This window comes from Acanthaster planci, linkage group LG10 (assembly GCF_054643075.1).
Source record: "Acanthaster planci isolate LZ-2023a linkage group LG10, COTS_SCS, whole genome shotgun sequence".
Taxonomy (NCBI): domain Eukaryota; kingdom Metazoa; phylum Echinodermata; class Asteroidea; order Valvatida; family Acanthasteridae; genus Acanthaster; species Acanthaster planci.
Genome location: NC_141786.1, coordinates 5,864,718 through 5,877,449, shown reverse-complemented (window position 1 = coordinate 5,877,449; position 12,732 = coordinate 5,864,718). Strand labels below are relative to the sequence as shown.

Below are 12,732 nucleotides of genomic sequence, written 5' to 3'. Positions count from 1 at the left end.
CGACCACTCCAAGATCGCTTTTTTATACTGTCCAAAATGCTACTCTAGATATTTTGGTGTAATATCATCGACTGTATACAAACGTACAAAACTTTGCAGTTTAAGTTAGACCCCTTATTTTGTAAACGAGACAGCTAGGCTCTGACGTATTGATCTTGAGTCGATTAAGATTCCCAGTCAGATAAAAATCAGGTCCACCAGCAGATACTTGGTTTTTAATTTTTTTATTGCACAAGCTAAAATGATTCTATCAAAATGTATGTTGGTGACAAAGGAACTCATCCCTGCTTCCTGTTACCATAGTTACAACTCGTGAAGTCTAATAATTGCAGTTTGAAACATTTACACATACGTGCTTGTTACGGCCAATAATGTAATAATCGGTCCATAATGTAATACCGGCCGACAATGTAATTAAAATTGACCGATAATGTATACGCTTATTACATTATCGGCCTCCGTGTTATTGAATTATCGACCGGTTTGGCGTTTTTACATTACTTACTCGGCTGATTTTTATTACATTATGGGTTGCTTGAGTAATAACATTATCGGTCCATTTCTCTTACATTATCGGCCTGCATTACATTATCGGCCGGATATTACATTATTGGCCGTAACAGTGCAGGCCACGCCGCTTACACCAAAATGCTTATTTCACATTGAACAAACAGAAAATACAATTACTGGTTTACAGTAATTACATCCGTCATTTGAAATGTTGAAAAAGATAATCACCTTTTATATATCTATCAATAATTAATAGTGTAAGAAATCAGATGAGTCCTTACGAACGGGTGTCAAAAAATCCTGAGCCTTCCATCCCGTGGCGCGGTCACCATAACCGTGTCGAGAAGAAAATCATAACATTCACAATAAAATGGTAAATTTTTCGTATCTGGCTCACAATAAATTTTGTAAGTACATCTCCACTCAGTAAAACTCAATTGCTACACTTGATACTTGAAACGTTTCAGCTTTTCATTTCCAGTTAAAACAAAAAAAACTCTTGCGTGTACAAACCACAATGAACAAGAAGGGCGCATGTGCAGTTCATGATCCCCAACCCTGAAAAAAAATTCTTACGTCGTATCAATGTAGAGAGTCAACGTTGATGCAGTATATACTCCTGTCCCGAAAACGAAGAATCTTATCTAAAACCGAGGAACAAATGATCTGCTACGGACGCTACGACGCATCAGTTGGATATAAACACTCTCCTCTATCGATCTGCAGAGATTGTTGAACACTTTGATTGAAACACCATACAGCATTCACGATCACTACGAGTCCCCATTAACAGTTTGGAGGATTTAAATTATCTGCTGTAAAACGAGCAAATATTCTGAAATATAGCAGTTTTGAAGAATTACTTTCCAAGCACGTTGCCGATCATTTGGGGGGAAAAAAACATTACTGGCAGCAAGGAACTTTCTTTTTTTTTTTACACCTGAGTTGTGACCCACAATGCACTCGATCAGGCCACAAATACTAACTTAGCAAAGGTTGAACTACGACAAAGCGATGCTGTTATCGCACTTCATTTGAATAGCCTATCACTTGACAACAGGTGTCTTGGTACTGGCAGTTGTTGACTTCATTACAACTCTCCATCACAAATCAAACTTTTCAGTTCACTTGTTAAAATAAATGCAAAAACAGGAAATACGCCGAATCAAAACTACATACACGTATTGACATGATGATCCATTAACAAATTTCATGGTAACATTTATACACATGTACATGCGACACCTTTAAATATGATGGTGATTGTTAACGGATTACTTAAATATGTATCAATATAAACATGATGCCAAACAGAAAATATACATGTATAAAGCAGAATAATATACACAATTAATGACAAAGAAGAGAGCTTTTCGACAGAAAAAATCTGTCTGCCGTCTCCTAATAGATGGATCCCAATACGACGCTTTTAGCGTCGATCTGCGCACTTCCGTGTTTGAAAACGAGGCTGTATGAGTCAGCTTCAATTCTTAATACGATCAGACGATTGAAAGTAAGGAGTCAAGACACAAAATACATAAAGGTATGTTAGATTCAGACTTTTCAGGCGGCAAAGTTTTGTGGAAGAGTCTTTCAGGATGGCTCCACACGTATAATCAAAAGAATAAATAACAACAATTGACCGCGAACTAACGTACCAGTGACGGTCGTGTATCTTATGCAGTGGGCGTGGTTTAAACTGAAGTGGCGTCACACTTATGAACCGGATATTCCATGTACTGTGTGGACTCCGCGGGCGCGCGCGGTCAAGTTAAACACGGAGAGCCTCGGTTTCGATTCAAATATGCGCAGACGGCGCTAATGTGAAATCAATCTATTGACTTAATCATCCAATCCCTTAATTACATTAAATATTTGGCATGTTAAGTAAAGAGTGAAATCTAATCTATGGCAATCAAGGATGTAAACGAGGGAACAGGGAGATAGTCTGTCCCTACAAATGTATGCATTATATACAATGCCTCCTCGTGCACATCCCAGACCAATGCTTTAAAGGAATCTATTATACCCATATTTTTCTCTCTTTCACAATATTTTCAGTTCTGGTGTCATTAAAAAGGGTCAGTTTATTTGTCAAGCACAAAGTGATGGATAATGTCAGGGGTGTAACCACTTCGGCACAAATTTTTTTTCAAGACTACTTTCTACCTAATCAAAAACTAACTTCTACCCAAACAGTTAAAAAGGAACATGTGTGAGGGTCTTCAATTTCGGCAGAGCTTTCTACTGACTCAATGTAACAGGGGTACACCTGTATCTGAAGTGACATCACAGTAATAACGCCTTCAGGAGTGAGATTAGCAACCGTCAATATAATTTCATGGTAAAACGATGGTACCATCATTCCCTCATAACTGATGGGAGTTCAAAGACACAGATATATTTCCAAAGCAACTGTTGGAGCCTGACATTCAATCTGTGGCCACTACATACACGAGAAAGTGACAGAAAAGTGCTCTTAGGCTAGTTGCATCTTCACTGTGATTCTGGGATCTTGGGGCCTCTTGTCCGAATAGCAACCAACTGATCATATTTGTTTGAGGGGATACAAAATCTCCCGAAAGGGATTTGCTGCAAACTACATGGATGATGCAAAAATTAGCCAAGCAACTTGTCATTAGTAATAGAATTGTCTCACCTGGCTTTTTTGCTTGAAACCCTGCTAAGCACAAATCCGTGCCGAGCGATTCCGTGACTTTTTCATCAATTGACAGGCGCTTTACTTTCAAAACTGGTTCTTTTAACAGTGTTCATGTATTTGACAAAAATTAAAAAAAAAGTAACAAAGATGAGGCAATCTGCAAGACTATGTCTGGAAGAAGACATGTCATACATCCCAGTCAACAGGTGGAGTGAGTGGAACTCGACGAGCAGACCGCCAAGGCAACATCCATGAGAAGACAGATCCTGATAGCCGAGAGAAATGAAGTAACAGGGGAAGATGAGAGAGTTTCTGTGCATACATGTATATATGTAGTCCATACACAGCCTCTCAGAGTGTTCCACAAAGGATGGAAAATAAGTAACTTTATCGTCAGCAAAGAAAATCAAAAGCCTTTAGTCTTGCAAAGCAAGCAAATTCCAGAACTACGGGGAAGGGGCTGGACACCCCATTTCACAAGAGTAGGGTCCGATGATGTAAATGTATGACCATTACACTATCCCTTCAACCCTAACCCTGCTAATCCCAACAAGACCCAATAAAAGTGGTCTTGCTCTAGTATGCTGAGTTCAGCGTGCTTTAGAGCTGTTGAATGTTGTTGGGTTCAGCAGCGTAGCAGTGCAATTAGGGTAGTGGGTTAGGATTAAAATCGATATCACTGATTTCACACTTTTAAAATCGGTCTTGCATAAATGTGCTGTATTGCTAATGGTTCTTCTGTTTGGAGCAATAAACAAGTCAAACAACATCCACGTGTGACAAATCTTTATTTCTTGTCATTCTGCACCCAGTGCACGGTAAGGCACGAGATGCCCAGCATGAACCACAAAACTGCATCTGGGCCAGAGACGGGGATTAGGCTAATCCTGAAGCCCGATTTCTAGTGCTGTGGAAATGGTCATCACAAAGAGCCAGGGATTGGACTGTCCAAGCTTCGATTTGGTCAACAGTTACGATCAAGGTTAAGGGCCAGGCTGGATCACAATGGTAGCATATTGTGTGTACATCACACCCACCTTGGATAGATTAAGTACAGTTACGGCCAGAATAAATGTTCATCCGATACACGATGTTGCGTTTGAGTGTGTGTATACATGTAGGGGGTTGACGACACGCTTTAAACGAGTGAGCGAGAACGCAATACACACAGCTGCAGTTAGCCTGATGGACCGTAACCAATGTGATCCGATTAAAGTCAACCACTATCCTCACGAGCCTTGCCCAAGCCCAAACAAGAACAGGCAGTAGGCAAACTGGAGTCACATTCACTTACTTATCGGCCCAGATTTAGCGCAATATGGTGGTGGTGAAGGAATAAGGCTACATCTGAATCTCTTGTCTAGAGCTAGGCCTAGGTCTTCTCTCCATTGGGAATGCGTGGAGACGCGTAGACAACAGACCTAGCCGTAGCTCGGGAGGCCCATTTCGGACACGGCCTAAAATACAGTTTGTTACCTTTTCCGAAGACTTCTTGAAGGAGCATCATTTTGGATTTCTGATCTTTGGTGCTCCTGTAACCATTCACGCTGCCACTTTTGTTCTTCACATGTTCCACGGCAGTTTCATCCTCAAATATTGCTTGAAACTGAAAACAAGCCAAGCACAAGTCAACGTTAATGATAATCGTTCAGAAAACCTACAGAAAAACAAGAGAAAATGTACGCTTTAGCAAGTACCTGATATTTACATAAGGAAAATGAATCTGATGGGATTTTTCAGCCGCATGTGGAAAAGGGGAATAGGCTTCCTTAACTTGTGCATCACGAGGTCCAAGTATTTTGTAAGAAATCTTCCTGAATCCTGTTTAGGAAGCCATAACACATTCTCTGTAAGGTTTATATCTTCCAATGTGAAAAACTTGTGGATGATTGATGATGCTACTATTCACCACATCATGTTCCATTTCAATGGCACAAATCCGTGCTGACCGGGGAGAGGGGGGGGATGGTACATGCCAAATCCTCAATTGCCTGGCCATGGAAAGTGGTAACTTTGAGGGTGGAGGTGGCAAACCACATAAAACTAGGGACGCTGTTCACAATAAACATTTCTTTGCATGCTCCTGTGTGTAAAATGGAAATGGTACTTTTTAACAGCTTTTTGGGACTGTTTGATCCCAGTTTTATTGGTAATATGCAAATTGTGGACAGTTGAAAAATAGCACATCCAAAAGGTGGGCATTTGATACGAGTATGTCAAAGTGCCGTTCCCTGGCCAAAAAATGGGAGAGATGTGCACGTACATCACAATCCCCCCTGTAATTTCATGCCATTTCTCATTCTTTGCCAAACCATCCATAACCAAACCGTTGGCTGTAGACTACCTTTGGACAGACTACATGTCAATAGCATTCCTATTCTAGTCTCCACTTTCCAATTTGACCAGGATCCCTACAGATGCACAGTCACTCAACAAACACCTGTACCAGTTTTCCTGTAGCCGCCTACATGTACATGAACACGGACTCTGAAGTCAAGCCGAAGAAATATCTCGGGCCTACCGCTCTGAAAATCGAATGGTGGTTTATCTCACCTGATCACAGCCAATGGCTATCACAAACAAACCAAAAAGGAGGGACAGAACCACTAAGATGATGCTATGTGCTCTGTCAATAAGAACAAAATAAAATGGTGACATTGTGTGACTAAATCTCCTCAGGCTATTCCAGATCAAGACAACGTTGGAATTTCGTAAAGCAGCCTTTAACAGCCTTTACTTTTGGGGAGAAAGACAGCACTATTTCGGGGCAAAAAGTTAGGTGGTTTTTTTTGTTTTTAGAATTGTTTTTATTTTTGCTTGAAAGAAACAATATCTGACTTATATGCAGTTTATTTTTTCTCAGGACCAAGGGAGGGAACTGTTGCACAGGTGTACAACGTATGATGGATTTCCACGATACTCAATAAATCAAAAGAATGAATAGCCATACGTCTTCCAGGCTGCATTCTACAACGATCTTTACCAAACTAACTACATTTGTGTGTACAAGTACACTGTACTTACATTCTGGCATTTTTGTGTATCATGTTCTGACAAATGGGACAGTCATAGGTCCAGGAAATAACGGTGACCATAATGGCATACAACCCTGCAACACCTGTTAGAAAATTAACAAAAACGACTGTCTGAACCTACAACATGCACTTGTATGGTATGTTGCTTAGGATTTGAAGTAAACGTACTTGTATGCTCGGGGTGCTGATCAAGCTTGATCTAGGTTGATCAGGAGGGGCATTTCTGTCCACGCAATATTACTAAGCAGATACATGTACATACATTTAGAAGCTTCATACATCAAATTCCTCATTACTGATGGAAATATTTCAAGCTTTATCGTGAAGTATTCAAATGACAACCTGCTATTACAAGTTACCTTGTACACCTGTAATGTTTCTAAATTCTAGCTGTGATTTTCTGCAATTCATCTGTTTTTCCTCCCACCGTGCATAATTAAACGAACAAACAAGCAATGACAATTTGCCATATCATTAGAGTTGGCAGTACAGGTATATTGACTCTAATTAGTACAAAGTCCACAGGACCTTGCCAGAATGTTTGTTGTATCTACACGTGAGCTGCACACAGGTACATGTACATGTGAGCAAAGCACTACATGCACAGTAGTTTTCCCATTCTCTGCACATGAACACAATTCACTCTGATACACAGTGAGTGATCCTGCTATGTCACGGCCATAGAGAGCGGAGAAGATGTATGCCATATGCATGTACTGGTACTCAAAAAAACGACATTCTCTGTTGACTTCCAACTAGTCTACCCAATACCTCCATGCCAACTGTTTCAATAAGAGGAGATGGCCAGTTGGAACAATTATCACAAAGACGTCTACATAACATAAACGGATTTTGATCCACAAACAGATTTCAATCCACAAACAGATTTCAATTCACAAACAGATTTCAATCCACAGATTTCAATCTACAAACAGATATCCACAAACTGATTTCAATCCACAAACAGATTTCAATCCACAAACAGATTTCAATCCACAAACAGATTTCAATCCACAAACTGATTTTAATCCACAAACAATATGGGTACCATGTATACATGCACATGTGTGTTACAAATACTGCAATGTACATGTATACATGTATAAAACTCTCAGACTTGTTGATGTTTACTTTTTGAACACTGCTTACATGTATACATGTCAAGTGTTCCAACTTTAATACATGCACATGGATGGGATACATGTAATTTGGTACATGTACAGTCGAACCTCGTTAATAAAAGATTCTGCTTAAAATAAGGACTTTTTACTTCCCAATCCTTTGTTTTTTTCATTGTTTTCATTCCTGATAATACAAGGCTCCTGTTAAAGCAAGGTAATTTGCCAAGTCTGAAGGACCTCTTTGAGGTTCGACTGTGCACACATGTATACTATCACTTATAAAGTACATGTACATGTATACTGCAGTGATAAAAACTATATTTTTACTTGGGTTCAAGTAAATATTTTTAGAATTTTAGAACTAAATTGTATAATTTTTTCCAGGCAAAAGTGAGATAAAGAAGGACTTCCACACTAAGAAGCCAAGACAGCCGGTCATCCAGTGGATGATGGACAGGCTGTTCGGACATGAGACCAAATATAACATACTGACTAGTGACTGCTTTCTCTTCCAAGACTTTTACCTGATTTGAGGTTGTTTTTTTTTCATATTCCCTTGCTTTTTCTTGAAAGACAAAGAGAAAATCATTTTACTGAGAAACTGACTTCCAGCATGGATTGGTACCCTGATCCAAATTATCTACATTCTAAACCTCTTCAGCCCCACCTGCATCCAACCTAATTGTAAAAATACTTATACTCACCAACATAAAATAGAAACTGTATGAAATACTTTTGGTTGAATTCACCGACACAGTTATTGATCCTGAATAGAGAAAATATGCAAGCATACAATTACAGAAATCAAAAGAATTCAAACATCCTTTGAAAAGTCACCAAACCCACACAAGATTCATCTTATGAGACAGATCAAAAACTTATCAAGAGTTAAATAATTATAAAGATGAACAAAGAAATTGACTGGAGTGGGATTTGAACCTGTGACCTCCAGGAGTCAAATAAAACCTCCAGACTTAACTTAAACATCGAAAACAGGAGCAGTAAATACGTACATGTACATTGTACGCTTCAAGCCATTGATCTCTGCTACTGGTACATTGTACACCTCTATACAGGACAATCCACAAATCATCCACAGGGACTTCAGCACATTTCAACTTATTACTATCCGTTACCAGTTTTTTTCGGACCATTTATGAAGTAAATTCATTCTGACCACCTTTTCCAGCCTAATTTCCCCACTGGGGAACCTGGTTACAGGGCATGACGACGAAATGACAACATGTCTTTATCATAATTAATTTTGAATGGTAAATGACTTGAGACGGACCTCACGATGTACCCCTTGATTACAGCTCTGTTCTGAGGTTCCCACACAAGGGAGACTTACCATGGACAGTGGTGATCCATTTTACGTATACATCGTCGGCATATCCGGCAGTGATGAGCCCGTGGAGGTCGGTAGGCTTCACACTTTTGACAAATTGACCAACTGATACCATCCTATGAAATGCACAAAAAAAGACTACTAACATGCCGCGAAGAGATAAAACTGGATTAGACATCACAAATGTGCACTTAAGAGGGGTGTGGCACCTCCATCTGCTTCTCTTTACATCGTTAAAAGGTAAATTCTCATTGCATCTGGCAAAAAACACAAACCACAATGAAAGCAAATACTGTATAGAACATCCCTACTTAAAACCACTTGAAATCCTGAGTCTTGGATAGCACTTTGCTAAATTCCGCATGTACATGTATTTGGATGACAAATCAGAGCATGGATCGAAATTTTAATTTTACGCAGAGTTAACAAGAACGGTTTCAAGAAGCACTGCAAGGCATAATTTTCAAGAAGCACAAAATGAGAGAACAATCTAAGTTTCCTGTTGGCATTTTCTCAAATTCCCTATAGATATGTGTATATATACAATAATGCGCCTGAATATGGCGACACCTGTAAAGGTAGGTACCAACATGTAATCATTAGCATGCATTTACCATATCGGTACACCAATGCTGCCACAATGCAACATTTGTGATTTCTTCGGTAAACTGTACCTTTGTGACCAATTTCTTGGGTACCTGTCCGGCTTTCATGCCGGAGAAGTCCAGGTTAATGCTGGGCAGGGGAACAATACCTATATGCATAAGAATGACAGAGACCAAACATGCCGAAGGTCTGATTCACAAACATTAATGGAAGAAGTCAGATCTCTTAAGTACGGATGTATTGTCAAATACAGCAACCATAGACCACCTTATTCATTCTAAATATGTACAAATTACCATAATTGCCAAAACATGTATTTTTTTTGCATGTACTCGTATATAATTATTTTTTCATGATTTCATGTAGAATGATTGCAATACATATACAATACATGCATGACATGTATGATTGAATTAACGCAGTCATATAAAGCAAGCCTTACTGATCCCGACAATGGTACCAACAGCAACATGGACCAGGAATATTCCAAGCCATTTTTTTAATTAGGAAATATAATCACATGAACAATGTAACAGAGACAAGCCACTCACGAAGATCAGCATACATGTATACATGTGCATGTAAACTCAACATTTTGGTTTTAGGTTTACGTTTTATGCCATGCATGCTTTATGCAGTGTACATGTACATGTACATGTATGTAAAATGCTCACCGGGATCTGACAAGACGGCTCTGAGATGTGACAGAAAGATCATGAAAACAATGATGTTGAAAACCAATCCATGGAAGGCCCCCCATATACTGCGAATAGAAAAAAAAGGAAAAACCAGATTTGCAAATATTGACGTTTCCACATTACAGGTGTTTTTTTAAACCATGCCTTGCTGCGCACTGCAAAATCTGACTGTTAAAACAAATGAAATTTCAAGTCGAAGTCCAAGGGAGGTTGAAGAAGTCAGGCTACAGAGAGCTGGCCAACATTTTGAAACGTTGTTCTGAAATTCAGGGGTGAGATTGACCAACCATAAAAATTGTTGACAACAGCTGAAAAAAGGCACCACGAAGCTGAACTGTGAAAATCTCCTATACTTTTGTACACAGCCAGTGAGGAAAAAAAACTTGAAATCAAAAACAAAAAAGCTGAAACCAGCTAAAAAGCTAGAAAATCTCACCCCTGGAAATTGCAATTTAATTTGATTTATTTTCATACATGGATATGCACCTTTTTATACGGGCTCTGTTTTATAACCAAATTGAGCCTCAATTTCATTATTTATACATGTACAAGAGAATCACAGAATTAAACAGGTACACCCTAGTCTAACAGTAAGTTCCTTCAGATGCATTAAACAGATCTATGTATAGGTCTATGCATATGGGCATGACAAAATATGAAGTATGTAGTTGATATCAGTAAATGTAATTTCAGCATATTCAGCATTGGAAATGGTGGCATATTTGTTCCTTTGTAAATGCACTGAAGCATGCGTAACCTTTATATCAATATTTCAACAGGCAAACAGGAATCTACATGTAAGTCCCTGTTAGTGTTACATGTACAAGTCGCTTTCAAACTACGTATTACTATTTGTTTGGCTGGTAATTTCAATTAATTCATCAACTCTTGGAAATGAGAGAATGTGTTCAAAACTTACAAAATCCTACGTCAGATGTGACAGGGACAGGGAAACAAAATGAACTCCTAATTTCTGGAATGACCCATGAACATGTACACTGTAGTAACAGTGGTTTGGCATGATTTCTCTCATGGATAAGCCTGGCTCATGGTAAGCTTTTCAGATAAAATTTGGTTTGGGTTCAGTATTCCTCAAACATGAACATGTACGTGTATCTTCATTAATTTGCCGGTTGAAGAAATTTCTATTTTATGGGAGAAGGGTTGCATTATTAATGCAAAGGAGTGCTATTCTTATTGTGTACAAAGTGCATGTATACGTATACTCCGCGTTTTGGTCGATATTTGAGTTCCAAGTTCTAATGAGTAAATGAGTTGACTGGAGTCATTGCCAGTAGATGACTTGAGTCTCCCATCAGAAACCTGACTTGAGTGAAAATTACTTAGTCTCCAGTCTGAAAAATAAAAGCAAAGATTTTTGCCAAAAAAAAAAAACAATGTGCAAAAATGCTTAGAATTTTCATTTCGTTTAGCCTATGATGTATGCACATGTGCGATTATGAAGAGTAAGATGAGGCATGATTGACCGCATGTTAGCAGTAGGTCTACGGTACTTACATGTACATGTACCTTACTACCTTGAGGTAAGTTTAACAATGCCAATAATGACTTGTTTTTATTCACCGTATTGTGCTGATATATTTGACTCAACATGCTCAAGCTTGATTACAGCATGGAGGAAGGAAAACAGACAGGTAGGGTCTATTCAGCGAAATCTTTCAAAGTGAGCAAATTTGAAATTTGCACACCTTGTGCAATTTTTGTAAGGTTGAATACATGTAGGCCTACCTACAGTGACCTATATGTATCTTAAATCTGCGCAGATAGCATTGAGCGTACCATATAATTCTTATCACGTGTGCCGTTTTTTTGACAAAATTTGTGGTTTTGCAAAAATTAAAAAAATCAATTTTGCGCTCAAACTTAAAATTTTGGCCCTTTGAAAGAGTGCATTTATAAACAGGGCCTACTTACATGTACTCAGCTTTTCTGCCTAATGACTCGAGTCACTTGGCCTGCATGTACAATGTACATTACGATTGACTCGCAAACATTTGCAACTAGAACTACTTACAACTCTGGAACATATTGAAAAGTAGTACTACTATTAGTATTAGGCCTAGTCCTTATGAATGCCCCAGAAACAACCTGTTAGCCTACCAACCATGATCAGATTCAGATTATGACCAGAGACTGACACTAGAAACGTGACTGATCGAGACCGAGAGAGCGCCACCAGTATGACTGGGGCCCATCATGCACGTGATGCATGGGCATACACCCTGAACTGTGGGGCTCGACGGGAGTGTGACTGCCGGCGAACCGGACCATGTTACGGCCACAGTTCTCGGGTGCCATGCCATTGGGCAGGCATGTTACTTGTTAAGTTGTTAGGCCCCCGGCCCCCCATGCGCTCGAAAAGTCCCTCAAAATGCATTGCATTTTCATGATTTCCTTGTCACACGTTACCTGTCGAACATGGTCGGAATTATAAGCCATTCTATCACTACGTAATCCGAGTAAAGTACCACAAAGTAAGTGATAAAAAGGCACACAATGCCGCAAGGGTCGTTCCGGAAAACAACCATTTTTCAAATGTCTGCTCCCTGAGCTGCTCTCACATCATTGAATGCGATTGTGTCTGTTGTCACTTCCGCAAAGTAAGCTAAGGAACCCGACTAAAGTCTCTCCACTTTTTGCATCACATCAAAAGGGGCAGTCACTTCGCTGGCTTCATCCGGCAGGCAGTTTCTACATGTACAGTGTACATGTAGTTATATGTATATTTGTT

At 39.3% G+C, this 12,732-nt stretch overlaps 1 protein-coding gene across 1 annotated transcript; it reads right to left on the bottom strand.

Moving 5' to 3' along the window:
• Positions 1–208: 208 nt before the first annotated feature.
• On the bottom strand, positions 209–12,591 carry LOC110980498 (palmitoyltransferase ZDHHC3-like). Its single transcript, XM_022237252.2, has 9 exons — positions 12,411–12,591; positions 9,957–10,045; positions 9,351–9,430; positions 8,680–8,792; positions 8,033–8,094; positions 6,197–6,290; positions 5,726–5,798; positions 4,649–4,778; positions 209–3,438 (listed from the first exon to the last, which is right to left on the bottom strand). Exons 1-9 carry the CDS (start codon positions 12,527–12,529, stop codon positions 3,359–3,361), a joined length of 840 nt encoding a protein of 279 aa, XP_022092944.1. The 5' UTR covers positions 12,530–12,591; the 3' UTR covers positions 209–3,358.
• Between the last annotated feature and the right edge of the window lie 141 nt (positions 12,592–12,732).